A 27558-nucleotide genomic window follows, 5' to 3' on the forward strand; every position below is an offset into this window, starting at 1 on the left:
CTGAAATGCATGGGATGTCAAATATCCAATACAGCCAAGAACTCATCCCTGGAACACAATGTTTATTATAATTACAGTAGTAAATAAGAATAACCTGTAATGACTTCTGTCAGTGTTAGTATGCAATTTCCAACAGTCTGTAGTCAGATCACCCTGTGGATGGCACCAGTCTGTTAACAGCAAGCACGGGGCTGATTGTGAGTAGAGAATAACTACAGCAGAATGTCCCTCTTTTTATCTTGTAGACATCATTATCTAAATCATCACACATAATTTATCATCCAATACTAGGGTACCATTTAGAGTAAATTATCCCATTCAGTCTAGGTCCAGACACAAACAGCAAAGTTGAGAGAAATGATGCAAAGAAGCACCTCCAAAGAGGTACATTGCAATCTGTGAAGAAACAGTGTGCAGATCTAAGCAAAAATGTTTCAGAGATGCATTAGGAAAATCAGTTGCACAGAAACATTCACCATTTTTCTTGCTTTAGTCTCTCCCCAGTACACACTGTGTGTTGTTTTGCTACAGAGTTTCTATTAAATAAAAACACCCTTTGTTTTGTTGTGTTTTTATCAGGCACAGTGGCTGTCTGTAAGGGATGTTCATAAACATGTCTCACTCTGCCACATAGATTCCACTCATGCTGAAAACCTTTTTTCAAAACACTATACTTCCAGGGAGCTGCAGATATCTATGGGACTGTTATAGTTAATTCACAGCTCTGTATTAGCAGGAAAAAATCCTTTCATTGGTAAACATCAGCATCTTCATTGATTACATAATTAGAAGACACATTCAAAAATGCTAGAGGGTAATATATGCACAACAGGAGCATATTAGTTAAGAAAACCTTTTCTCTACAGTTTTAAAATTTCCTTATTTCACCTTCATTTCTAACTTCTATATTCTTGAGTTCACTGATCAGTGACTAGCATTAGGTAACTCACCGCGAATTCATTTTCTTCATCCAGAATACAGTGACTCTTTCTGAGCAGAGGTTTCCTTAGAAAATCAGACTTTTATACCAGATTGTTCATTTATTTTTTAGTTAGTAGATAAACAGTAGAAGAAATGCAGCAACGGAATCTAATTTAAGTAGAGCATGAACTGCCTTATGATTGCAGCCATTCATTAAAAAAATAAACCAAAACAAAACTCCTAATTCTGTTCAAAATTATTCCCTCATGGTAGGAGGCACATAATTATACACTGTTTAAAAACACACTCTTCAAATAAATTCCTTTATATAAGACATGTTCCCATATGTAATTGTTCTTTTCAAATGAACACACGGCAAATTATTTACATTTAGAGCTTTTTTCTCCTCCAAGTTACAGCACATTTTAAGCAAATAAGAAAGGCTTTATCATTTCTGTTCTAGTTGTCTATTTAATGGTGAGGTCAGCTGTGGCCTAGAAGTGCCTGCTTCCCTCAACCGGTTGTAAAGGAAGCCTGGGGTGGCCTGCTCATATATGGACATTTCTGCAACAGATGTCTACATTTGGTCAGGCTAATCCTAACCATTACACAAGTGCACCTGTTCCAGAACACCTATCAGCATTTGTGCACCTGTGTGTTCTTGTACTTGGGTGCTCAGTTCTAACACAAGCTGAGATGACGCTATATCATTTTAAGATTACCCATCTATTGAGGATGGTTTGCTGGGTGTCTGTCGATAGAGATTTCCAGGTGCTCCTAGACCCATTCACAGGGCTCTAGAGAGAAGGTATTTCAAATTCCTCTTACATCAACTAAAGATATTTGACCTTTAAATCCTAGCTCACAACTTAGACAAAATGAAATAGAAAGAAAAGAAAATGCATCCCCAGAGCTGCCCAGGAAATTGTTAACAGGGATATTTCTATGAAAAAAGGGAATAATTGTTGACAAATGTTTTGCATTTTTCTGCTTGTAATTTGACCACCTCTAAGCAACCCCAAGTGGAATAAACATTTTAAATGAAAAAGCTACGACAAGAACTGTTGCAAGATGGTTTACTGGGAAAAGGTGTTGGAAACTGAGGTTTTACTTTCAGCTTATGGAGTTTCCCTGGTGTAACACAGGGTAGAATTCAGTTCAAAGTAACCTAAAATGTGACTATTTATCTCTTGTATTTAAGCACCTCCATAAGATGCTTTCACAACTTGGATGACGGTGTCTAAGGCCTTAGCCATTAGAAAGGAGATAGACTAATCCATCGCTCTGAAACCAGGCATTCAAACACTTATTACTATCATTTTTACATTTATAGATATATTGCAAATATAGCTAACTTTATGTATTTCAAGAGTAACACTGTATGTTGGACTTCTAGCCAGGAGAAGATCAAACACTAGGCTACAGTTGCTTTTAGACTTGTTAATAGATTCTCAACCCTGGGCTTTCTCAGATGTTTGAAAATTATCAGATAATTCACACAACCCTTGGGACCTGTCTAAATCACAGCAACCCTTCTATATTGTTCTATGGGTCATGGTGTTGTCCAGAGTCAGCCCTATCTCTTGTCCCTAATCTTGCTCCCCTAATGCACTTTCTTAGACTTGAGACAGAACTGTTGCTCTTTACCCTAATGACTACACCTAGAAAGCTCCCATGCTGTCTGTGTATGTTTGGGATTGCATTAATGATCTCATTTTTCTCTGGCCCTTCTGTAAGATGCTAAATTCTGCCCTAACTAGTAGAAATCCAGTTAGAAAACACCCCTTGAAGGTATTCCTGTGAGCACTGAGAATGACTGGGCTGCAGGGCATGCAGTGAGGCAAAAAGAGTGGTTGGATGTGTCCCATGTATTTTGCCTCTGATTGACAGCCTGCCCTCTGTCAGTTGTAGCAGTGCCATGGGAAGATGTGTTTCCTGTCTCATCACCAACTGCTCAGCACTACCCCTTTGCTCATGGTTACATTGCCCTCAGGTTTGCCTGGAGCTGCTCAGCTGATCGTACTCCAGTTCCAGTTTGTCAAACTGGGCCCAGTTCAGCTATTACAGGAAGGTGGCATAGTCCAGTTCAGGATGCAAACTTTTTCATTCCACTTAACTGCAGCCAGGAAAGGATGTATAGCCAAACTTATTGTTAATCTGACTTCTGATTTGGTAATTCATGATAACTATAACTAAGATCTCTAAATTGCAGAGACTGAATTCAATACAAAAAAGAATAAACCACAGCAGGTGACTGCTGTGGGGGAATCAGGTCAGGATAAAGGTTCACTAACCTCTCTCATCAGAAGACTCAGCCCAACTCCCTTATGCACCAGGAGCAATTTGCTTCGCAGCACATACCACTTCTGGTGCCAAAATGACAACCTATTTTTCTCTTGGCTTAAGAGCTTCCTCTGTACAGAATGCCTGTCACTGACCTAGAAATGTAACTCTTCAGTCTACTACCCTCACCTTCTTTTTTTCTCTGCTCAAATTCCTTATATAATTGTGCCAAGCAACACACATATCAGTCTGTTACTTTTGGGATTAATAAAATTTTTAACCCAGTGGCATTGCATAATAAGTGAGAATCAAGAAATACAAATTCTTACTGCCTAAGGGTTCTTTTAAAGAATGATTAATATCGACCTTACTATTTCTTAAATAGCCTTAACTGTGTGCTATAACCAAGAAACTTTTTGAGTTATGCAATAAATGACTAGCTGACACCAGATGTAACTAAAATATACATATACATTCACTAAAAGATGTATTAAAAGGTGCTCTCTCCCCCCTGTCTCTTCAAACTCTTTCTTTTTTTCAAATTAAATCACACAAGATTCTTCCAGGGGTAGGTGTTTCATGTGAGACGCTGAAATCCATTATCTTCTCCTGCTGATATCACTATTTCCAATAAAAAGTAATTATGAGGGTATTGAGTTTCCTCCCTCTTTCTCAAAATCACAGCACAAACTTTAAGATCAGTGAGCTGCCATTTCCCAGATCATAGTAATTAACTTGAGTAATTTTGCAGTGTGGTATATTTAACCTAGTGGATTTACATTAAAATCTTAAAATCTGCATCAATTCAACACAGCTTAGGTGAGGGAGGACACTTTTAGCAAAGCACTTAACGGTGAGTGTACTTGTAGGCTTTGGGAGGAAGGTGCCCAGGGAATTGGGTAACTAGGCTGCTGATACCTGAACCCAACCTTATGCTCCTCTGCCAGCAGACAAAAGTGTCCTTGCACTGTACCTGATCACAGCCCCTGTGAGAGGCTCTTGGAGCCAGATGTATTGTGTCACAGCAGATGTCAGCAACATATGGAAGAAGGAAGGAGAAAATGATAATCTAAAACCAGGAAGGGTGAATGAACAGATTTGATGCTAAATTCATGTCAAAATATGTCTGTTGTAGGGCTCTGTCCTGATATACCACCAATAAAATAAGATTGTGCTAAAAAAAGGTCTGGAGTCTTTCAGCAGCAATTAAACCTGGCATTCACTGGATTTGTTCAGAGGATCTCACTTTGCCACCCCTTCTGACGTAGCCCTGCACTGAATTTGATCCTCTCTGGGTGAGATTTCCCTCTCCAGATAACTGCACTTTTTCTGCAATGCTCCTCAACTCTGGCTCTGAAGTGCAGGGTAACAATGAAAGCAGCCTGGTTTTCTTCTCAGTGAAATATCCTATTTCCCAAGCAATTAAATGTTGTTTATATTTCAAATTACGTGCAAGAGTTGAGATTCTCAGGCTTGATGTTACCTGAATCTTGCACAAGATGCATCCCTGGTTAGTTCATTCTACTGTAACTGCCATCTATTTATTTAAATTTCCAATCTGTGCTCTCTTCAGGGGATAATACAGTTCCTGGCAAAGAAGCAGCTTCCCAATTTTTCAAATTATATTTTTTAAAATGGAAAACCACAAAAATTGTGCTGATACAGAAACACTGTATTTTAAAGGAAGTTAAATTCCAGCGTATTGTATATAACTTCCAGATATATATGTCTCCTTTGCTCAAAATGCTTTCAAAAACAATATTCAGATATAAAGATATGTCTTTGTTAGATGATGGAAAATATTTAGCTACCCAGAGCAAATAAGATAGATTTAGTATTTTAAATGAGCTTATTTACAAGAAGTGATTTCTGAGGATGATACCATTAGGTTCAGATATGCTTGAATTAAGAAAATCATAATGTTCAAAATTCTGCTTTGAAACGTAAATGTCATAAGCACACAGATTAATATGTTTTGTTTCAATGCACCTGACAGAGCAGCATTCCACTTAAAGGGTTCAGCCTACCTCCAGTTGTGTGATGTTCTGGGCACCACAATATTCAGCTGTTTATAAAGCACCCAGGAAAACAGATGTCAGAGCATGCAAATTTGAACCTAAACATCTACTGCACATTTCACTGTGCAGTAATAACACATCTGATCTAACACTGAGGAATTAAATTCTCAAAGACACACACAAATACTGCAATAAACCACAAGAAAAGAAGGTCACCTTTTTGTAATATAATAGCAGAAGACACAATATTCTGCTGGTTTTGTCAAAACAAGAACTCAGGGTCTATTCTCAAAGGCTATTTAAGGAGGCAAATAAGATCTACACTTCAGTGTAAATGACCTTGGGTTCCCAGAATTCACATCTATGAATTTACTGAGGTATTTCCTCAAGGAAACACAAATGAGAAGGAGCTCATGTTGTTCTCCACGTTACCCATCTTGTTGGTATGCTGGACCTCATTTCATTCTGATAATTGAGGCTCAGGCTAACAACATGAAAGCTGCAGAAAAAAATGTCCACACTGCAAACAAGGAGTGAGTTATGAAGGAGTGAATTTGAAGGACCCTGAATATCTTAATAGATTAAAAAAAAAAAAAAGAAAAAAGGAAAAAAGAAGAAGGAGAAAGGGAAAGGGACATACACATAAACCAACACTGTCTGCCACACTCTAAAATGGAAAGCGGTGAAAAATTGCACTGGTCCATAGTTTGATGGATTTTCCTAATTTCTGAATAAATCAAGCATTCAAACCAAGTTCTTTGTAGATATGAAGGGCTTTGTGGTAGTCCACAGGGAGGAGGAAATGGAGAACTTGTCATAAACCCTCATGCTTTTTCAAGTACACAAGGCCTTACATGCAGTGCGTTCCCAGTCCAGCCACTAGGCTGTGCATTCTGAGGAATGGATTCTTTTTTCTGAAGCTCCATACCAGTAGAGAACCTGGCTGAAATTTTATAATGAACTTCTGTTTCCAACTGGCACAAAAGTTCCTCTATATTCTCTTATCCACAGTTAAAGCTGTACAAGATGACTTCAGCACGTGAGAGGAATAGGAATATGCTGACAACATTAGGGCAAGAGTTTCCAGCCAAGTCTGGTACACAAAAAAATGATTTCTTACTCTTATGTTGCAGTTTGCAGAAGGTGAAAACAAATATTTCCACCTCTGTTATAGACTCAGTGAATATATAGACCACAATAGGGGAGTGGCTGATGAACCTACTTCATCCCTGCTCACCATCAGATTTCCTTGCTGTCAGGAATTTCCAAGGTTATTTTAACAACAAAAGTTGCTTGGATTCAGACCAGATTGTCTACATCTGTGATTGCAAAGCAGTACCTTGGGACGAGAGATATTTAGCTATTTTGGCTTGCTTTTCAGCTAGTGCTGCTCTGTGAACTTCTGGAGGCACTGCAGGAGTTGAAACCTGCATGTTGGGCACCTGCAGCTCTGTTTCATGAGCTCAGGAGTCTTTTGAAGTGGGTACCATGGCAAGGTCATGACTTTCCTTCAGAAAACAACTGCAAAGCATCTGCTCAAAAACCAGTCTTTCAAGGTAAATTCTGCAAGAGCAGATATATTCTGATCCTTCTTTACTTGAGGATGAATTGTCCAGGCTTTTGCAGCAGTGCAAATCTGGTGATATACAGAGATCTGAGATTTTGACTCCATACACACACGCACTCTGTGCATGTGCATGTGTATACATATATATGTGTATATACATAGGTTTATATATGCATGTGTATACACACACACACACATATATACATATGCTAATTTCATTGAAGTTCACATTTAAATTGCGAATGTATGACGATGGTTGGACTCGATCTTGGAGGTCTCTTCCAACCTTAATGATTCTATCATTCTACCACATGAATTCTACTGCTCTACCCTTTGCTAGAGTTAAAGAATTTTCTCCAGTGTTGCTTTACTTCTCTTTTTAGGATGCCACAAAGATCTCATGTGGTGAATCTGTGTTGTCCAAGGGATGCCATAATGTTTGACACCACTGCCTTATAGATACTGGCTAAGATGTCTTAGGAAACGTAGACCAGTATAATGACTGAACACGACTCTGCTTTCTATAGTACCTAGCACAGGAGACAATTTAAGCCCACTGGGAGGAGAGGGGGCTTTTCTGTGTTCTCTATCCCCAACTATCTGTGCAGATCCAGGGCCAATACCATAAATCTCACCACAAGGTAACTGGTAATTACCAAAGCTTTTAAAATTGCAATGTATTATTTTGCTGGATTTTAATGATTTTTAACCAATAAAAAATAAACTTTATATTTTGTTTTCTTATTTATTTTTTTTTATATTTCATTATGTATGTTTCTGAAAGTTTATTTCCAGAGAAAAAGTCATATACATGGTGTTGGTCTATACTGTGCTCAAAATATTTCTATATTAAACTTGTGCATATATGTCAAGCTCTGGTTAAATTTCCCTCAGGAGAACCAAAGATAAAAATGCTTGGAATAGATTTTAATTAAGTATGGAAACTTTCCAGAATGAAAAGGAAAACCCTTCTAAATATAGACATCATAAATATCTTGCAAAAACTCACATTCAGTTGCCCCAGGCAATGAATGACTAGCCATATGGAAGAAATTGTCCAGATTTCTTGCATTTTTTGGCTTAGTTCAGGAAACCTGTAGGCCTTACTACATAAAGAAAAACTTCCCCTATGAAAGATTAACTCCTAAAATATTCAACTGAAAACAGATGGATCTAAAGCTGTATTGGAAGCTAGGTAAGAATTAAAAATTCTTATATTAGGGCCTCTTTGCTCCTTTTCTCCTGGTCTATCAATCCTCCTGGGTTATTATACCAATCTGCCAGTTACTTAATGAATTATTTAATAAAGAAGTGTATATGGTGAGAATGATAGTCAGTCAAACTAATAATACACTGAGGCAGCAGCAACAACTAACAGCAATCAATGCAGTACTCGAAGAGACAGTAGGGTGCATCTCTGCTCCATGCTCTAAGGAGGAAACACTTTGCACTGTCCTTCTTCAGCTTCCCAAACATGTTTCATAGTTAGAACAGGGACCAGTGTGATGACAGATAGCCTAAGTCTAATCTAGATAATTCTGAAACAGTGTCAAGAATCACAGCTTCTTATGACCTGGCACACAGTAATGTGTTTGGCCATCATGGGGGAAAAAATGCCAAACATAATTGCTAAACACCTAATGAAAACAAATACAGTGTTAAGGGGTGTGAAGAATTGTTCACTTGTTTTGTTTTGTTTTAAATTTCCAAGAATAACTTGATTTCTTTGCTTCTTACTTTCTATGTTCACTGTTAAAGATGAATCCTCAAAGTGCAGCCTTGAAAAATACTAATTCAGTAAGTGTACCTAGAAAAAAACAAACAAGAAAGCAAACACATACCAAAACACAACGCTATCTTGCACAAGTAATTCTAACCCTAAAGAGGGAATGAAGGAATGGATGGCGTGTGTCAGAGATAAGTTGTACCACTGCATCTGAGGGGCACTTTAAAATGCAGCCTTTGAGGGCAATTTAAATGCCAGCGACAGTCACATGTATGTGATGTAGTAACCTATAAGTCAAGGACTAAAGTTATTTTAAGAATCAGGCCTTTAATACGAAGAAGGATGCTTGCAACAGGTTGTCTTATTATGAGAGCATTTCCAAGGTAGTATTTTGAAGGCTGTGTTTTAGCTGTTAAAGCAAAGGTAGACAGACAGATGTCATACATTTCTAGCAGGTGGGTGAGTACCTTTACCATTGGCACAGAAATGTCAGAGAAAGCCATTTCAATGGGGGAAAGCTAACAGGGCAAGTAATGAAATACACTGGAGAGAAACCAGCTCCTCTGCTCTGACTTCTGGATGGCTCCTGCATTTAAGGAATAATAAAACAAGAAGTAGCAAATGCTGCTTACCTTTCAATTTTTCAGCCAGCAAAGCAGCTTCGTGTTCAGAATAATGCATTATTGCTGGAGGTGATGGAGGGCGCAGTCTGTCTTCTTCCATTTTGCGTCTGTGGCGTTCTTCTCTGGCCAGCATTCTTTGTTTGCATTCCCATTCATAAAAGTCATCTCTTGCCTGAGCAAAATCAACATGAAGGCGACCAGAATCCTTTTTGTCTGTGCTAGATCCTAATCTCATGCGGTAACCTGAAATCAACAAGTAGAACTAACTGTTGCAGGATTTATTTTCTTAAATTTTTCTTATTTCCCCCTCCCCTGCCTTCAAGTGTAGCCAAGTGAAAATATACATCAGCAGATTCCCACATATCTATGCAGGATCTATCAAACAGCATATTTTCAGAAGAAGATAAACATTCATCTACTAATTTTTCTTCACAATTTTTTGCACTACCTATCAACATAGTAGATGAACTGAAAAGTTGACTCAAAGGTACAGAATCCACATTCCTGTTTAGAAGTCACCCAAAATACGTAATTTTTCAACATAATGCCCCCAACTTTTAAAAGCGCAAAGGCCAAGTAAACAAAAACAACTACTAAAAAAGCATCTGTTTCAGACTGAATGTAGTCCTTCTTCTCCTGATCTTGCAGAGATCATGTTCAGTTCAGATGTTTTTCTCCAGCCTACTAAAGGAATTGGAAGTATGGGGAAAGGCTGCATTTTATAAAAACCATGACCACAGGTGAATGTGAAAATTGTGCTACATAAATTACTGTGCCACAAAGAAGGTGGTTTCTTAACTATATTGATGCTAGATCTCAAATTTTGAGCCTTTACAGTTGCAAACATGATTTTCCAATTCCCCAGTGAAAATAATCTAGCAGCAAATACAAACCACCTACAAATTAATTGAGTTCATCATTCCTTAGAGTAATTTTTAAAGTATGGACACATTGATTAGACATTTGCAAGACCCCTTTCAGAAAAAATAATGAAACCCACTGCACTTCACATTTAGGGATACTCTACATATTCAAAATTTGGTCAATGAATCCTATGCTAAAGTTAGCAGACTGCAAAGGTTTAAATCAGACACTAAGCAGCAGTACAAAAGGGCCCTGCTCTGAACAAAAACACTTGACTACTTTCAGAGGACAAACAAATCATGTCAAAGCTATAAAGGAGTTTTTTGTGACCATACTTGGTCAAATATTTTTTTCCCAAGTTGTATTTCCAAGCCTGAAAAATATGCACAGAGCAGTTTGTCTAACTTTTAAAATGCAAATTCAGAGAAAGTGTGAGAAAATACTACGTAGAAAGCTGCAAATAGAGCCTTCAGATATGGGTAGAAATAATCAGTCTACACAGGATAGCTCTAATTTTTCCATGCCAACACCCTGCAGTGGACTCAGAAGGAGAACAGCCCAGAAGATACTTCTCAAATGATGAGATGCTGCTGAGATGAACTCTGTGCTAAGGTGGCACATATAAGGCTCTTCAGAAACACAAACTTCTACAACCACTGCGTAGGTAGAGGAAACTACTGTTCAAAGTGTCAGGAAAAATGGTGTTTGCTGCTTTTAAACAGCAATCCAAGAGAACCTACCTTTCAGTCTTGTGTTTTGCCTGTGGTTTAAAGAGCTTCAGCACCTCACCACCACAGCTAAAACTCAGTTCCGAACTCCCTCCAGGAACAGCGAAGCTAAGAATTGTGTAGTAGATTAGGCACATCTTTGCAAAAATGCGTATCTAGGCAGAACCTGTTTTACTGCAGTATGAATACAGGGGACTGTCTATACTACAGCACACGTGAGACAATAGCTTCAAAGTCCCAAGGTGTTGAAGGGAAGAGTTACAGATACACCATATTCAGTGCTACAAAATAAAAGAGTGTGGGCGACCTTTCAGAGCTGGGCCCTGAACTAATGAGGGCGTAATTATGTGGGTTTATCCACAGAGGTGTAGGCACAAAGGAGTCAGCCAAAAGGGGTCAGTGGTGCAGCTAACCTGATCACTGCTCCCTGCCAGTTTGACGTGCCAGCTGCATTTCTCAAACAGTGATTTCTCTGTGCCAAAATAGCATTATCAGCAATGCAGAGGACACTGCCAAGGTGCCAGGTCTCGTGAACCTAAAATTAGATCTCCCAGCTGGGCTGTACTTTCCAGGAAGACACAATCTCTCTTCGTCTCCCGGAACACCCCGTCTTTCACCTCCATTGGCAGGAGCACACCAGGTATGGGCAGAGACAGAAACACAAAGCTGCAGAACGCAAAACTCTTGTGGCTTCAAAGCCCCTCACATAACCTGAATAAAGAACTAATGAAAAGACCTGTGCATCTATAGATTGTGTGTGAACCAGCAAAGCTAAGTTCTATTAAAGTGACCCTCATTTTTGAAGCAAATGGGGATAATGGGAAAAAAAAAAATGAACAGTGTACACTGCAGTTCAAAACTCAGTACTCTGTGTAGCACTGGACAAATGGTTCCCTTTAAGTAACCAGTTTAAGTGCCTCCAAATTAACTTTTTTTTTTTTTTTTTTAAATTGACCAAGAATCACACTGAAAAAATCTGACTGCTTGTTTAACTCTAAAGACTGAAGGTGGACAGCCAACCAGGTTGTTTCCACCAGCACAGAAAGTTAGAATAACCTGGGTCAAAAGGGACCTTGCATGTCACCTAGTCCAATCTCTCTCTCAGAGCAGGACTAGCTTCAAAGTCAGATCACACTGCTCAGGGCTTAGCATCTTTCTCTTGAAAAAAACAACAAATGCCTTTGGGAAGGCTTCTTGCACACTCATAAGTTAGCCTTTGAAGACAATTAGGCACAGCAGGATCAATGGTCTGGTCAGTGAAGAACAGACTCCCAGATGGGCTGATAACCAGCAAGATACTGCATAGCAAGGGGCACAACTGGCAGGTCCTAGTTGGTGTAGGAGATCCTCAGGAGCTCATCTGCACTGGAAACTTTGAGTCACAAGGCAGTTGGGAGGCTCGCTCTTTTCCAATATCGTGTCTCCTTACTGATGTTTGAGGGTGTTTGAATGTATAAGAGGACCACCTGCCATTGCCTCCCCTTCATGCATGGGCAATGAATTCTTTTACCCATCTCTTTGCTCAGGACTGCAGCTAGCATTAACTTTGTACCTGGCTTGTCATTTTTAATTTAATTTTTGCACACAATGGCAGAGGAAAAGACTTTGGGAACTTGCCAAGATCCTTACTTTAAAGGAGCAGAAATAGGAAAAATTAATGAAGTACTAAATAAAAATCAAACAGTGTTTTCATATCACAGGTCTAGTGAGAATTCCATGGCTTGACTTACCTTTGAGTATTTTGGGGACCAGCCAATATCTGCTGTCTAACTGGGGATCTAGATCAGAGTGTTAATGATGATCAGAGAGAACTTAAAATAAAACACGTACATGGTACTATAAAGAAACCCAAAGGGGAAAGTATTAGCAGAGGAAAAATGCATACATGAGCTTTTGGGGTATATACAGGTCTGTGTCAAGCCACCTGCTTGTCCCATATTTTTAAGTCCAGGGTCATCAATATTTGCAGGTGTTACTGAATTGTCAGCCACAAGAGTAAAGTACATACAGTTTTGGAAAAGGGCTTTCTCATGGGTTGGTATGACAATTTTAGAAAGTCTTTTCCTCAGAAGGTCAAAATACAACTTTCAGGGCTAAATGAAACCTAGCCTTCCTTCTACCCGTCTCCCAGTCTGTCTTTTCATACATGTTTACTTGGCAATACAAAGGGAAACAAAATCAGTGATTAAACTGTTCGAAGGATTTTATAATCACTTGCACTATTCTGGTGATAAGCATAGGATAAATGCAAAGGCTTGAGATTTGATGGGGTAGACAGATAAAACTGATTAAGTAGACAAAATTATCATTATATCACAGATATCAAAGGCATGACTTTCCCCTAATATAACACACATACTATATTAACCACAAATTCAATTTGTACATCCCTTTTGTATCTTACAGGGAAAACAAAATGCCATAATGATATGCTTTATTCCCACCATTTAAGAATACGTTATGTTTGAGAATGGAACAAAGACTCGTTAAAATCCCCCAGTATTTCAGTACAAATAAAACACACCCCTGCCTAGTGCCAGACCTCTCTGCTCGGTGGTGGTGGGGAACAGTCAGTGCTCTCTGCTTCATCTGCAGAGTTCAGTGATCTCTATAAAAAGAAGTGAAACTTGGCTACAGAGTACCTCTGCATTTCTTCCTCCTCCCTTCCAGTTCCACTGGTTCTTTACCTGATCTGGTCAGAGACACCACTTTGGAAGAATTAAAAGGTGTGGAGGAAAAGACAAATGGGGATGGAGGCTGCAGAACAGGCATAAGAGGAAGCACAGACAGCAGTGGGACTTTGACGAAAGGAAACAGAAGAAGGAAGGATGCATCAGGAACCTGGAAATAAACTTCCAGAAAATTCAGAATGAGGAAGAATGAGGAAGGGAATCTCACTGCCATTTCTACACCTTTCCCTTATTCTGAATGAGCACTCCAGTGCATTATGAATGAGGACACACAGCAGCACATAGAATTTACTACCTCTAATAATAAATTCTGGTCTTTCAGGATTTAAGGCAAAAAATAAAACTTGAATTGGACTGAAGCAAAGGGTGCAGCCAACTGTGGAGAAGCAGAAAACTGAGCTAGAGGGACACTGACTCTGGCCCAGGGTGGCAGCCTGTACATTTCTGAGCTTTTCTTTGCTCTCTTTCTTGCCACTGTTTTGTTTATCATAATACCAGCTCCTACTGAATCTGGTGTGCCCCTCTTCTCTTCCATTGCTTGTGGAGGTGGTTCCCCCTGGACAGAACCTGGTAACTGTGCTACTGCTTGTGATGTCTGTAATCTGTCACAATGAAGTACAGCATTTTGGAAGCAACGTGAATGAACAAATTAACAAGAAGGTTGGAAATCAAGAAGAGAGGATGAGGAGGAAAGAAGAAATGAAGTGAAAACAAAAAATGGTATGAAGAAAAAATGAGGGTGGAATAGAGATCTGCAAGAAACCTGAAACTACAGCAATATTTAAAAAAAAAATCTTTATATAGACCCCGTGAAACTCATGACTTTTAGTAGCTTTTCAAATAGATATTTAAAGCAAGCAGCCAAGTTAGGAAAAAGAAAACAACAAACAAAACATCCCAGAAACCCTTACAAATATCTTGGTGAAGCAAAGGAATTAGGTTTTTCCTGACAACATATTTCAAAATTTTAGATGGTTTCTTTCTTTCATTCACTTTAAGATTTAGTTGATGGTGATTTGAAAGACAACTTGTTTCTAGCTGTGTGAGCTTCCTATGGACATCTACAGCATGTTGAGATTATGTCCTTACTGCTGAACAGAAGGTGGTCAGGGGGGGAGCTCAAACAAAGTATCCCAGATCATTATCTGCTTCCCAGGCTCAAATGTGGATGGTTCCTTTTCAGATCGCCTTGCACATGATGGGTAAGCCAGTCTGTGTCAGCTTGTCTTGGCCAAGGACCAGTCTTTGAACCTTGTTTATTTAAAAATTGCATACAATTGTAAGTGTTATGCTACACTTGTGGGGCAAAACAATGCTTTTGTGTCTCTCCAGGACCCAGAAAAATAGATGAACCAGCCTGTGGAGTGAAGACAAATATATGCAGTGTACAGTATCCAACTCAGAAAGGTGAAAAGTGACTCAGTTAGGAAGCCAATACTGTAACCTTAAGAAGGCAGTGACAGCCATGGAAGCCTGATATGTGAAAGCAGGGTTGTTTCTCATCTTTTTTCTTCTTTCTTTTTTTTTTTTTTTTTTTTTTGTTGTTGTTGTTGTTGTTTTTTTTTTTTTTTTTTTTTTTTTTTTTCTCCTGTGAGTTAAAGGTTTGTTTTTTGTTTTTGTTTTGGGAGTTGTTTGTTTGTTTGTTGTTTGTTTGGCCTTTTTTCTGTTCCTTTATTGGAAAATAAAGAGATTCTGAAATTTTACACAAGTTTCTGTAGCACTCGTTTTCCTGTGAGGCAACAGACATAGCCTACAGATGGAGCTCAGAATCTAACCCATGCAGTAGCTGAATACATGCATGCATAAAAACAGACTTGATTCAGACTGCACTGCAAATCTATAAAAATATGGCAATGAAATTGCCAGCCTATCAGAGAAATTGGCACTGGAAAACAGCAGAGTTCCTGGCCTGGTGCCCTCCTCTTTCCACAACCTGTGAGCAGAACTATATAAACCTGTGTAAATTGAAAATAAGATTGTTCTGTAGTGAATTTCAGGATCTGCTGCATTGTTGTGGGATGGGAGGAAATTGCTCCTGGGTAAGTAACAAAATTGTGCATGAGTCTTGGCAGACACAGAGAAATAACAGAACTGCCCCTTTCCACTCCATGCTACAGCCACTGAGTTCAAGAAAGACTTGCTGAGATTAAAGCTAAGAAAATAAGCAAGCATTAGCATCACAAAATACAAATGAGAAGCAAGGAAAATCTATTAAAGAATGTGAAGTACCAGAAAGGTAAATGGCTTTATCAACCATGAATTCCTCTGCAAAACGAATGTGACAAAAATTCTTCTTGCTTTTCCGAATTGCTGTTATATCTCCACACTGCTCAAAGACTTCCTGAATAATTTCCTCCGTTGCGTTTTCTGGTAATCCTCCAACAAACACTGTTTTACACCCAGGAGGTCTCTCTCTTGTTGAAGGTGGTGGAAGATCTAAGTCAAAACAGAAATCATGTTGGAATACAAAATTTGTCTTTTGATCCATTGGCTCTATTCATCCCCTTAATCAGTTCTGGGCAGCAACAATTATTTGACATAGTATAGAGGCAGGAGAGAGGGACAAGCAAAATAACTGAACATGGCAGAGATTGTCCAAAATTTATGACTTGAATCTACACCTTCTCAAGCTTTAGGTGGTATTTCGCAAATTAATTCCCACCACTGTAGGTTGTTCTCCAGGACAGACAGTGAGGTCTAAAAGGATTTTTTTTTTCCCTGAATAGCCAAACAAAAACCAGAAAAATATTCTGTTTCAAAGCAGGGGAGCTTCTGCAACTGATTTGACCCCGAGCACAGATCTCAACCACTAGTGCAGAGCATTCAAGGCCTGAACTTCACCATCTCTGGCTCATTCCCATCACTCGCCATGCTCACCAAGTGTGTGGGCTCTCTGCAAGCAGGCCCATGCTCCATACACCCTGTTCACTTGGGCTGGACATAATTTCATTTCTGTCTCAGAGTACAGGAGCACAGCAAACAGAAAAACAAAGTGGGAAACACAACAAAGTGACAGCATGATGAAAACGCTCTGCCGGTTATCTGTTTTGTCTTGTTGCGAGATAATGGAGCAGATGGCAGCGCATGGGAAGGATAACCTCACTGTTTACAAGTGCTCATGAGCTGGAGTAGCTAGAAATGCTGTTTTCATGTATATATGGAGAGAGAAGGTTATACACACTAAATTGGAAAACTATTACATTTTTGAAGGCGGTATAAAAAATATAAACTGTCATAACACTTCACCTTGTTTATATGTAGATTACTACAGCATTCCTCTAAAAGTAGTGCCCAAAGAAGGAATCTGACAAATATGACCTAACTTTTTGGCCCTTTAACACAGTAAATGAGGTTACAACCTTAAAATGTACATATTAAATCATGATCTAGGTACATGCAAAGACTATTTGCTTCATGTTCTCATTTGACTCCACAGTGATAGTGAAAGTCACTGCTTTGATAGCTCTGAAACTAAACTCACGGGGCCAACATACACAAAATCAGGGTTTGTGCCTGAGCTGGTGTCTCAGTGGGAAGAGTTTTCCATTTGCACAAAGTCACAGAAGGGATAGAAGGAAGCCTGGACCCTGCTTTCAAAAAGAAGAAGGAACTCATCTGCCATGTTGACTTCCCTGAAAAACTGGCAAGAGAGAAGCTGTAGTCCCCTTTTCCCTTCATCTCCCCCAAAGAGGGACTGCAGCTAGTCAGTGTTTGGGAGCAAAGTGTTGAGGAGCATGAGCCCAGATTGGTTCCATCTAACTGTGGGCACCTGAAAGGGAGCATGGAGAAGAACAGTACCATATAAGCATTATGTTTTGTGACATTCTGATCTACAGGAAAAACAGATTTCTACTATAAGCAGTGGAGATCTTCAGGCTCTGTTAGTTTTAATAAAGTATTCTTCTTTTTTTGTACAATATGCATATTTTTTTACATGACATTACAGAGATGAACAAGGATGTTCTGATACCACACCATGCTTTACACACAGAAGATACCTTAGAAAGAAACACCATACTTGCCTGTAATCTATTAAAAAAACCATAATTGTTATTAGATAAAAAATTTTCATGCAATGTATTTAGGAAAGTAACATTCTTTCATCAGATCTACTTACTTGGGTTTGGAGGGAAGAGAGTGCAGCTTTTGCAGTGAATTATTTCTTTGACTACAGGCACATCTGTTGGTGGTGGTGGTGGCACTAACCCCATGCCTGGTATCATTGGGTTAATCGGAGTGATTCCAGTCATCATGCTAAGGCTTGGATCAAAGCCTGGTACACAGATTGAATCTGTAAATATATAAAATAAAATCCTGGCTTATAAATCTTGAAACTACTCGTTACAAATTTCTTGCACACAGTTTCCCTTTATGTTGGGGTTTTTTTTGTTTCCCCAAGCATCATTGTTAGAATTAGTAGAAGGGAAAAGGGTAAATGGAAAAAAAGTCACTGGAAGGAAAAATGGAAAAGGCAGAGCAAGAGGGAGGAGAGAAGGAAATTAGGAGGGAAAGCGAGCGGCAGGGAGAGAGAGAGGGGGAGGAGAAGAGGGGGAGGGAGGTGCATTTCCAGCAAAATAAAAAGATATACATAAAGAAGGGAAAGTTACATAATCTAAAATATTAACATGACTGAGTAAACCACAGTACATTAAAGTGTAAAATCATGCACTATGAATATCTGTTATTATCTGGAATGCATTTTCTGTTTCATAATGCTACTGTGGTATTTACAGTGCCTTATGACCAAAGTATACAAAGAATATAATTTAACATTAATATGTCTTCTCCATCTAACTGTCAGACTACTTTATCACAACATGGCCTTTTCACATAAGTGACCTTGATTTACAAACAGTACAGAGAAAGATCCATTTCTGGCTCTGTTATAAAAGTCTAGTTATCCAAGATTTCTAACCATTTTACCCTGGAATATAAATTTTCAGCTGCATAGAATGGGGTCTTTTTGAACCTTGGAATTAATTCCTCCTTGCCCTGTTATTTAATCGGATTAGTAGATTCTCTTCAACACATGTATTATTAACATATACCACTACAGCCTCATAAAGTAAAATGAATATTTGGCAAACGTTACTCTTTCTCCTTCCTGATCTCTTTGCCAAGACTTCCATACGTATTACTTAAAGCTGAAAGATTTACCGGGGAGCACCAGTGCTGTAACACCAAGAATTGTAATAAGCAGATGTTTCAGAGGAACTGAGAGCCAACTTCTGAAATTTGATTTCGTTAAAAACAAGGCTTTGGGTTTTTTGAGGCATAATGAATAAAATATTTTGAGAGACCGATCTCTTTGTTGGCATAACACTGCTGCTATTTGGTATCATGAATTATTTAAAAGAAGAGAGTTACTTTGGTGTTCTACAGATTTTCTGCTGAGTCTTCTGGCTAGCAACTGGAAAGTACTTAATGATACATGTATACGTGGGGTTTGGTAGCTCTGGAGCTTGTTTATTTTGAAGAAGCAAAGAGGGAGACAACTCCTCAAGCAATTTATATATATATCCATATACATATATACACATGAAATTGGAGCTAATTTGGTACAAGGCATGATCAATGGAATGTGACCAGAGGGAGACCAGTTTCTTCATCCTAAATCTGCTGCTGAGAAGCTATGTGGCCCTGGGTCAGCCCTTGGACCTTCCTGTATCTTCATTTCTGCATCTGCAAAACAGGTACAGTAATACACACTTTTAGAGCACTTTGCAGGTGTAAAGTACTCTGTGGGGGCTGAAAATTAGCATTATTATTCCCCAGAAACATTCATAATCATCTTCTCTAGGAAGGACAACTCAGGATTGAGAACTTTAACTTTGAAAGAGCTCATATCTCTCTCAACTGCACACTCCCTGCTCTTTACTCACTGACTGTGAGCCTTCACCACCTTCAGGCAGTCCTGTAAAACAAGCGTAGCAAGTGCACAGCAAGCAAAGGTTTGCTTTAGGCTTATTGAAGACTAGTATTAATGAAAAGTCATGATATTATATTACTATTTTTTAATAAGTAGGCTTATGAAAAATTATTTGCTCTGGGTGTGATGCTTTTTTTTTTTCCCCCAGTATCAATGTATATGCACTGCTTTTCAGATTAAGCTTTGAAAGTTGGAGACTGTCATTTATTCCACGGGATGCAGTAGTGGCGATATTAAAGATTCATGGTTAATGCTGGGAGCTAAAGTCAGAGGTGAAAGACAAACATGCAATTCAAAGAAGTCCTTAGGTTATGCTAATAATCTTAATTTTTTCATTTTTAAAAGTTAGACTTCTGACTGTCACAGAAGACCATCATGCGCAGCAGTCTCTGGCTGTGGGTGGAATTCCATCATTGCTACTTCCTGCTAAAGCATCCCTCAGAGCTCGGAGGCACAAAAAATGCAGAGCACCACACAAGCCTTCAACACACTGTGTCATACCAGTCCTCTCCTAGGATCAGGAGATGCCAAGAGAGGCATTTCATCTATTCCTCTGGACATGTTAGGATCAGCCACAGTCCTAACCAGATACTATATTTCATTTTGAATGCAATATCCATAGGAGACCTGCAGCATTCTGAAGCAGGTATACAAAATGATGGACAGAAGGCCAAGTTGTCTCTGTCCTGTACATACCTTTCAGGCCCCATGTGACAGCCAAGGAAAAACATCGCCATCTGCCAACTGCTACCACAAGTTTTATTTAACCATCACTGTTCTCTCCTTATGACAACCACTAGATGCATTTCAGCTTCACTAGGGAACTAGAAAACTGAAATAATAGCAAACTCCACCCAAATCACAGACTCATGCTCTCAAAGCAAAGATGGCAGGATCAATAAGGGACAGTATTCTGAATATTCCTTTGGTAATGATGCAGATACAGAGAAAAACAAATCTAAGGGAGATAGCAACAAGGAAATTCTGGGCATGGGAAGGAAGAGCTCTTAGGTTGCATACTAATCAAAGCAGGTAGAAAATTATTTGCTACTAATTCCTGGCACATTCAAGGAAATGTGACTTTGTAAGTAACTTTGCCAGTGTTAAATAAGTACATGGCTTTGTCATCAGTTTCTTTTACAACTAGAATCAATCTACAAGAGTTTGAGTGGAGTGCTGGGGTACAACACTCACAAAATGTCCTTCAAGGTGTGCTGGGACTACATGCCTTCAGAAGGTGACTGTGCAGAGGTATACTGAAGAGTACTCAGTCAGTAATTCTTGAAATCTAATTCCACATCTTGCAGTCACTAATCCAAACCCAAATCCAATCCAAACCCAGCAAGACTATCGAATGCATGAACAGCTTTTAACCCTGGCCAGGTTTATTTTCTCTGTCCTCTTGAATAAGTTATTTCAGTTTCCCAATATGTTAATTGAGAATTAAATGCTTTCATACATAGCATGAGCACTGAGAGGTTGCACAGGCACCACGCATCCTAGAAATGGAAATCATTCTCTGAGTACTATAAGCTATTACCACGCATTGCAGTAATGGAAAATTCAGCTGGATTTCTGAACAGTGAAGATCCTGTTCAGACCCCCGAAGAAATGGGTAGTGTTTCCACCTACAGAGAAGCTGATACATGCCACCTGCATGTTTCTGACAAACCATGAAAAGAGACTATAGATGAGGTGTCCAAATACTGGTCTGGACTCTGAGGTGCAGAGAAAAAAGGAACTGATAAAGTCACTGGAAAGGAAAGTCAATAAATTTGCCACATCTGTGATAGGATCTAGAAGAATCCCAAGTTTAACTATATTAATGCTATCAAGTGGTGCAATAATAGAAGTTGGATATATAGCCCTTGTCTAGAAACAAGGGATGATCATCCATCAGCACCACCACTGCAGACTGCTCCATGTCCTGGCATAATGCCTGTTTGGAGCAGGGCCAGGACACCAAAGTTAGCACTGGAGGCAACTCCTGTTGAACTTACTGGGAAGACTATTGGTCTTCAGAATCAAAGAAACTGATAGAGTTATGCAGGATTCAAAAAAAATTGGAATCAACCCTGCCCATGTATGGTTTTTTTTGACAGATCCCTTTAGAGACATAATTATTAAGATTTTGTAGACATGAATATGTTACACTAAACATAGAGCTATATTATGTTTATATGCTACACATCTGAAGAGTTAAAAAAGCAGTATTTTATGCTTCCAACAGTCACAGCATTATTTTTAAAGAGATCTATACATATATTTATGCAGCTAGGTAATGGTTTGTGTTCTCTTAGAATTATCAAAAAAAACTTCACAGCAGAGAGAAAATTTTCATTTGAAATTGTTAATAAATAATTAGTAAATGAGATCATTAAAATGGAAAGTAATCAGATGTTAAAGGACTTCTAGAGTGGAAAAGCACATGTTGTTCAAGTTAGAGTCCCTGTGGATACTGTACAAAAGGTTTGAATATTCACATATTTGTATAAGAAAGTAGAAGTATTGAACATCAATATTTTCAAGTCCATGTCTGCCTAAATTTGGCAAAACACATTAATTCCTGTTTCATCTGATAAGCAATTGGCATGGTGGAGAACAATGAAAACCTCTGGAAAGCAAGTATTTGGAATTGCCACTCAGAGGCAACAAAAGGAATCTTGAACACTTGGAGTACTTTCTAAAGAACCTTTTCCTTTCAAGTTGACTAATGGAAGAATGAAACATTTCACATGAAATCTTTGACTCTGGAAAAAACAGAAAAACTATTAAAACCCTTTGAGGATAAATATATTCTAACTGAGTATGTAGCGTAAAACATTTGCTTTTATTAGGGCCAGGAGGCGCTGTCACCGCCGAGGCCCAGGTTCGATTCCCGGTCAGGGCCACTCCCGGGCAGGTGGAGCTCGTTAGCCCTTAAAGGCAACCCATCTACATCCTAAGGACCTCGCTGCCACCGTCCAAGCTCGCTTGGCCCCGGCAGATGAACCTTAGGATTAAAGGGTGGGCTCAGTTCCGCGCACACTGTGTCTCACCTAAAAAATCCAATGCGCAGGCTGGAAGGTGTAAAGACCTTCCCCAGATCTTCGCTCGCGAAGACTGGCCATTATTATTATAATTATTATTATATTAGGGCCAATATTGGGAGGGCAGGAATAACTTTGTCATCCATAAAAACAGCCACACAACTTGGAGAAGCATCGTTCTTTCCTTCTTTGACAATGGTTGCTGTCTGAACCACCTGTTGTTTTTTGCCATGTTATTGCTCTGCCCAGGTAACATGGATGTAAACTCCTGCCAACTGTGCTTTTGGCTACTGCGCTCTATTGCCAATACTAAGTTACCATCATGTTTACACCAACCCTTACCACAAGTTATTTATCTGCTCAAAATAACTTTCTAAGGGTATAATCCCCTCTATGAGTCACAGTATTAGCCCTTGGATGTGTCATTTGTTTTGCCTGCAACAGCCAATTGTTTCTGTGGTGTTTTACAACAGCTGCCAAGTCGTATTTCTGTTGGATGCATAAGAACACCCATGTGTGAAAACAAGGATTTGTTTGTGTGCCCCTACTCACACACATGGAAAGTTTCTGCCATGGACATTGTCAGCCATGTGGCTCAAACCTGCTGGTCGAACACACAGAGAGATGGTGAGCAGTGAAAACAATGATCTGAGCACAAAACAGCCCACAAAAATAATAAACACTGAAAAGGTCCCCATGGCCTGGGAGTGATAATTTTACACCTACAAAAATAGTCTGTTTTCTGCTAGAGAATGGAGTTGCCTGCCAACATGCACTGAAAGGATTAGGACAGTCCAGGCAGCAGCTGGTAATAAATGTAGTAAGATGCTCATTAAACTTTGTTTTCTGTGGAGGAAAAAAAGCTTCTGGAGACTAGAGATTTGATTGTGTACTTCAGAAACACCATTGCTGACTACTTTGAGACTGAACATAGAGTTGATTTCTAAAAGTTTAAATTAAATTTTTCTTGAAAAAGGGCCAATCTAGTACAGAGTCTGCCTCCCTTATAGCAAATACATACATATACGTATATATATGTGTGTGTATATATATATAAACTGTCAGTAGCAAAGAAAGAGTTGTTATTTTTTTCCTTTGAAATTAAGAAAGTACATTATTAAGTAAGGAAAAGCTATTCTAAAAACTTGTTGTATTTCTATCTAAAATTGTCCCTCAAAACTCTGCAGTCTGCAAGTGTCTTTATCCCCATGTCAATCTCATTTTTTTCCTATCAGCAATTAAGAATGAATATTCATTTACAAGCTAGAGATCAAGGCTGGATCACTGCTTTCCCTGGTCATTGAAATCCTACCATCTTCTGGTTTTCAGGAAGCTTTTGGTGAACTGACCCATTTGGACAATATTATAGAACTTCTCTCAAAGCATCTTTGAGTATATTTCCTTGATCAGTTTAGACATCATTAAACTTCTAGACTTCTCTGTCTCTAAAACAGATGCTAGATTGTCTGTTAAGCTTCCAGACACATTCCAGTAAACAAAGGTGGGATAAAAGGTCTGACAGCTCATCCATTAGACCAGCAAAACCACTATCATCCTGCCTCAGAGCAAGGATCCTCTCTGACTGTGGCCAGTAGCAGATGCCCAGGGCATCATAAGAAATAGGCAGGTAAAGAGAATTATATTCTTAGCTATATACATTGAGTGTTTACATATTCCCAGTGATAGAGATCATAATTGGACAATCCTTTCTAGCAGGCATCTATTCCACATAACTTGATTTATACCTTTTCACATTTTACTGTGTACCTACTTATATTTGGAATCCATTGGTACCTATTTATACCTCTGGCTTTCATATGTACTAGTGAGTAGCAACTTAGTTAGGAATTGTACTTCCTTTTCTTTGCTAAAAAAAGGTATTGGCAGTTCCAGATACACTTTTCTAGTTCTTTCACCCTGAGAAATCATGTATTCCTTATTCTCCCTATCCATAAGATTCCAGGTTTTACCTCTGCTTTTATATTTTGCCATCTGTTTGGCAAAGTGATCTTTGTCTCTGCAGAACAGCTACAAAGAAATATGGATATGGAACCTCTGACTGTGGCCCCTATTAAAAACACGAGAAGGTAACCGCAAGGGCAGAGATGTCTCTGTAGGTGCTCATCTAGTCCTGAATTTGTGAAGAACTAAGTATCGAAGACATGAACAGATGCCCTTACACAGGCACTGCATGAACACAGTCGATGAAGAATCATGTGAGCGTAGGACTCATGTAAGTAAGGCATGTAGGATCAACGTGCATGTGGGTGTGGGTGTGTGTCCATGTGCATATTTGGAAGAGTGGAAAGGAGTGAATAGAGAAGGGGCAAGAAACAACCTCCTTGACCTCCAGCTTTCTCAGTCAGCCAGGGAATCCATCTTAACACCACTCAGCAAGAGCTATATTCTGTGAAACAGAGCCTGGTCTGTAGCAAACACAAGTCTCTAAGGGAGTTTTGATAAAAACAGGGGGTGAGGGGGAATCCAGATGAATGTTTCTCATTAATAATCAATGAAGTAATAATTTATGTGAACTCTACGGTGTCTGCCAGACCCACTTCATAAACAAAGCCCTTGTAGCATCATCAAAACACTTGCCACTTGAAAATTACTTCCATGAGACATATATCACTGACAAAGCTTTAGGGCTGTATTATTGTACTTGCTTTTTAAAGAAAGCACTGTCTCTGTACATAGGAATAGCTTACAGCAGAGAATCCCCAAACTTTAGATGCTGTTTTTCAGAGCTGGTTATGCTGTGGCTGAAAACACAAAAAGCAAATCTGGCCTCCTCTTGATCCCTTCCCACAAAATCACACGACAAACACTATATTTAGAGCAATATATATGACAAAAACTAAATTAAAGAAAACCACCTTCTCTTTTTACAAGCAAATAATGGGGTGAATCACTCCTAGTTCATCCTTTATTGCCACAGTGCTTGGCACAACAGGACCTCAATCTTGTTTAGAGCCTTTAATGCAATGCAAATAATAGGAGAGAATAACAAATAATAATAATACAACAAAGTGTTACCACAATGGATGCCACTCTCCTTCAAAGATGCAAATCAACACTGTTGTGTACAGAAATCTACAAAGTTAATGTTATTTCTATTACTGTTTCTGCTTACAGATAGCCAACAGTGCCACTTTTTCCTCAAAGGGGAGTCAGGCACTACCTGCCCATGGTGATTGTATTTCGTTTCCCCTTAGAACAGCTCTGCAAAAAAAGCACCTGACAGGCAAGCCTGAGAATGAGCTGGAAAACTCAGGACTTAAGGCTGAGGGAGTCTGATGATGGTTTGTCAGCTTTTGATGGCTGACAGCTGCATGTGTAAAAACCTAAGCCAGAAAAAAGTGACTAATCTTAGTCTCCATCCACAATCAGCTGCTCTTCCATGTGTGAAACTCTGTTGCCATTGCAGCAGAAACTTGTGGAGGTGAAAACTGAAGGGGCAAAAAGCAGAAAAATAGCAAAGAAAGAAAAATGTAAAGAGAAAAACTAAAGAAAGAGGTGAAAGAGAGGGAAAGATGAGCAGACTAATATTGTATGAACCCTCTGTGTCCATGCTTTATCCACAGGCTATTTTGACCTGTGCCAGGATTTTGAAGGATTCATGAGTTTATAGCACCTCAAAACATTCAGAGTGTTGACCTTCCTAAAGTCCCTGCTGCTTAAGAACCATTCCACACAGGAGGAACAATGGGCTTCTTCCATCTTCTCATCAATAAATCACTTCCTTGCATGGGGTCAGTCACCAGTTCATTGTGAAGACAATAACAAAAATGGAAATTCTGCACAGTGCCACCTGGTCCCCAGCTAATGGCTCCTGGGCTAGTTTGTAAAAATATGGGACTGGCCAATATACAATGTAATACATTGCCATGTGCACAGCTGTTATTTCCTGACTTTAAAAAGTCTCTGTGTACTCACTATATGCTGCCTGGGACAATGCTCTCCAGTTTTCAGATTCTTCCTTTCATTTCTCCAGTTCTGGGGCCATCACAGTGGGCTATTTAGTAAGGTTAGCCTTTGCCAAACTAAGTAACCTCTCTAAGCTCTCTCCATTGGAAGCTGTTCAATCTGTTTGCCAAATGAACCTCTTCCCAAAACGAAACTTTGCCATGTTCCTTGAAAATGAGATCACCTTTCACTTCAAAGCTCTAGAAGATGAGAAAATAAATAAAACATGATTATACAGCCTATGAACTGTTAATGGATTTTTCTTTGCTTGCTATCTAGGAAAGTGCTGCATTCCAGAAATTTGAGAGGCATTTGTACGGGCACAAAAAGAAAAAAAAGGTTATTGGAAGATATAAGCTCCTAAGATGTAAATGAATACTGAAAAGAAATTGGAGAAATAGGAAGAAATTCAATTCCCAAGCTAGGCTAATACTGAAATATAACCCTTGTAATAAATGAATCATAAAAAGCCTTCAGTGTGTAAAAGATGGTAAAATACCATCTTCTGGATATTAATGTGACCTCAGAGAAAATGGGTGACAAAAATGAAATCCAGACTTTCCATTGGACATTTTCCAAATGAAAACAAAAGGGAATCATTTTTCTCATGAATCATGAAAGAAGTTCTGGCTATTAAGCTGGAGTTACTGTGTGGATCCTTGAATCTGTGGAATGCATACAAACACTCTCCTTGCCTTTCCAGGGTCACAAGAGTAACAACAACACAACAACCCTGCCAAAACTGGAAAGAAGCTGTATAACCCAGAAAGGTGTATCAACTGCATGGTCAAGTTCTCAAAGAAACACGAGAAAAAATGGGCTCTGATATACCAATATAACCCTCTAGCTAAGAAACCTGCCTCTAATACCAAATCCCTCATTTTGTTTAGTACCAGAACAGAACAATTCTGAAGTGACACCTCTGTATAATGTTCTCCTGATCTCCAACACTCTCTGGGTTCAGGAGCTTCCTAAGTCAGAGAAAGTTTTGTGCCTTATTTAGGTTTATTTTTGGATGAAGATACCAATGAGCTTTATTGCGTGGGATATATTTCTCTTGTTGTCATTACAGGAGATGACAGAAAGCTGTCCTGTGAAATCGGCTGGAAAATCTTGCGTGAAGATATTTCAAACTTTTAACCAAATTATTCTACATGCATGCTTCTCTTTTAAAAGCCTGAGCAAACAAGCAAAAGAGAGATTTATGCCATAAT

The 27558-nt window shown here is 39.0% G+C and overlaps 1 protein-coding gene across 12 annotated transcripts in view; it reads right to left on the reverse strand.

Moving 5' to 3' along the window:
• The window catches only part of ENOX1 (ecto-NOX disulfide-thiol exchanger 1), a 361706-nt gene that overhangs the window by 82520 nt on the left and 251628 nt on the right, over positions 1-27558 (reverse strand). For 11 of the 12 annotated variants that reach the window (XM_050331528.1, XM_050331530.1, XM_050331529.1 and 8 more), the window contains 3 exons: positions 17538-17711; positions 15650-15856; positions 9148-9381 (listed from right to left, as the gene is read on the reverse strand). In XM_050331528.1, coding sequence (XP_050187485.1) covers positions 9148-9381; positions 15650-15856; positions 17538-17711 — 615 coding nt within the window. The remainder of the gene's footprint in view (positions 1-9147; positions 9382-15649; positions 15857-17537; positions 17712-27558) is intronic. The other variant, XM_050331531.1, reaches the window with a different exon arrangement.

Source organism: Myiozetetes cayanensis, unplaced genomic scaffold (genome assembly GCF_022539395.1).
Source record: "Myiozetetes cayanensis isolate MyiCay16 unplaced genomic scaffold, myiCay2020 scf5-8, whole genome shotgun sequence".
NCBI classification, from domain to species: Eukaryota; Metazoa; Chordata; class Aves; order Passeriformes; family Tyrannidae; genus Myiozetetes; species Myiozetetes cayanensis.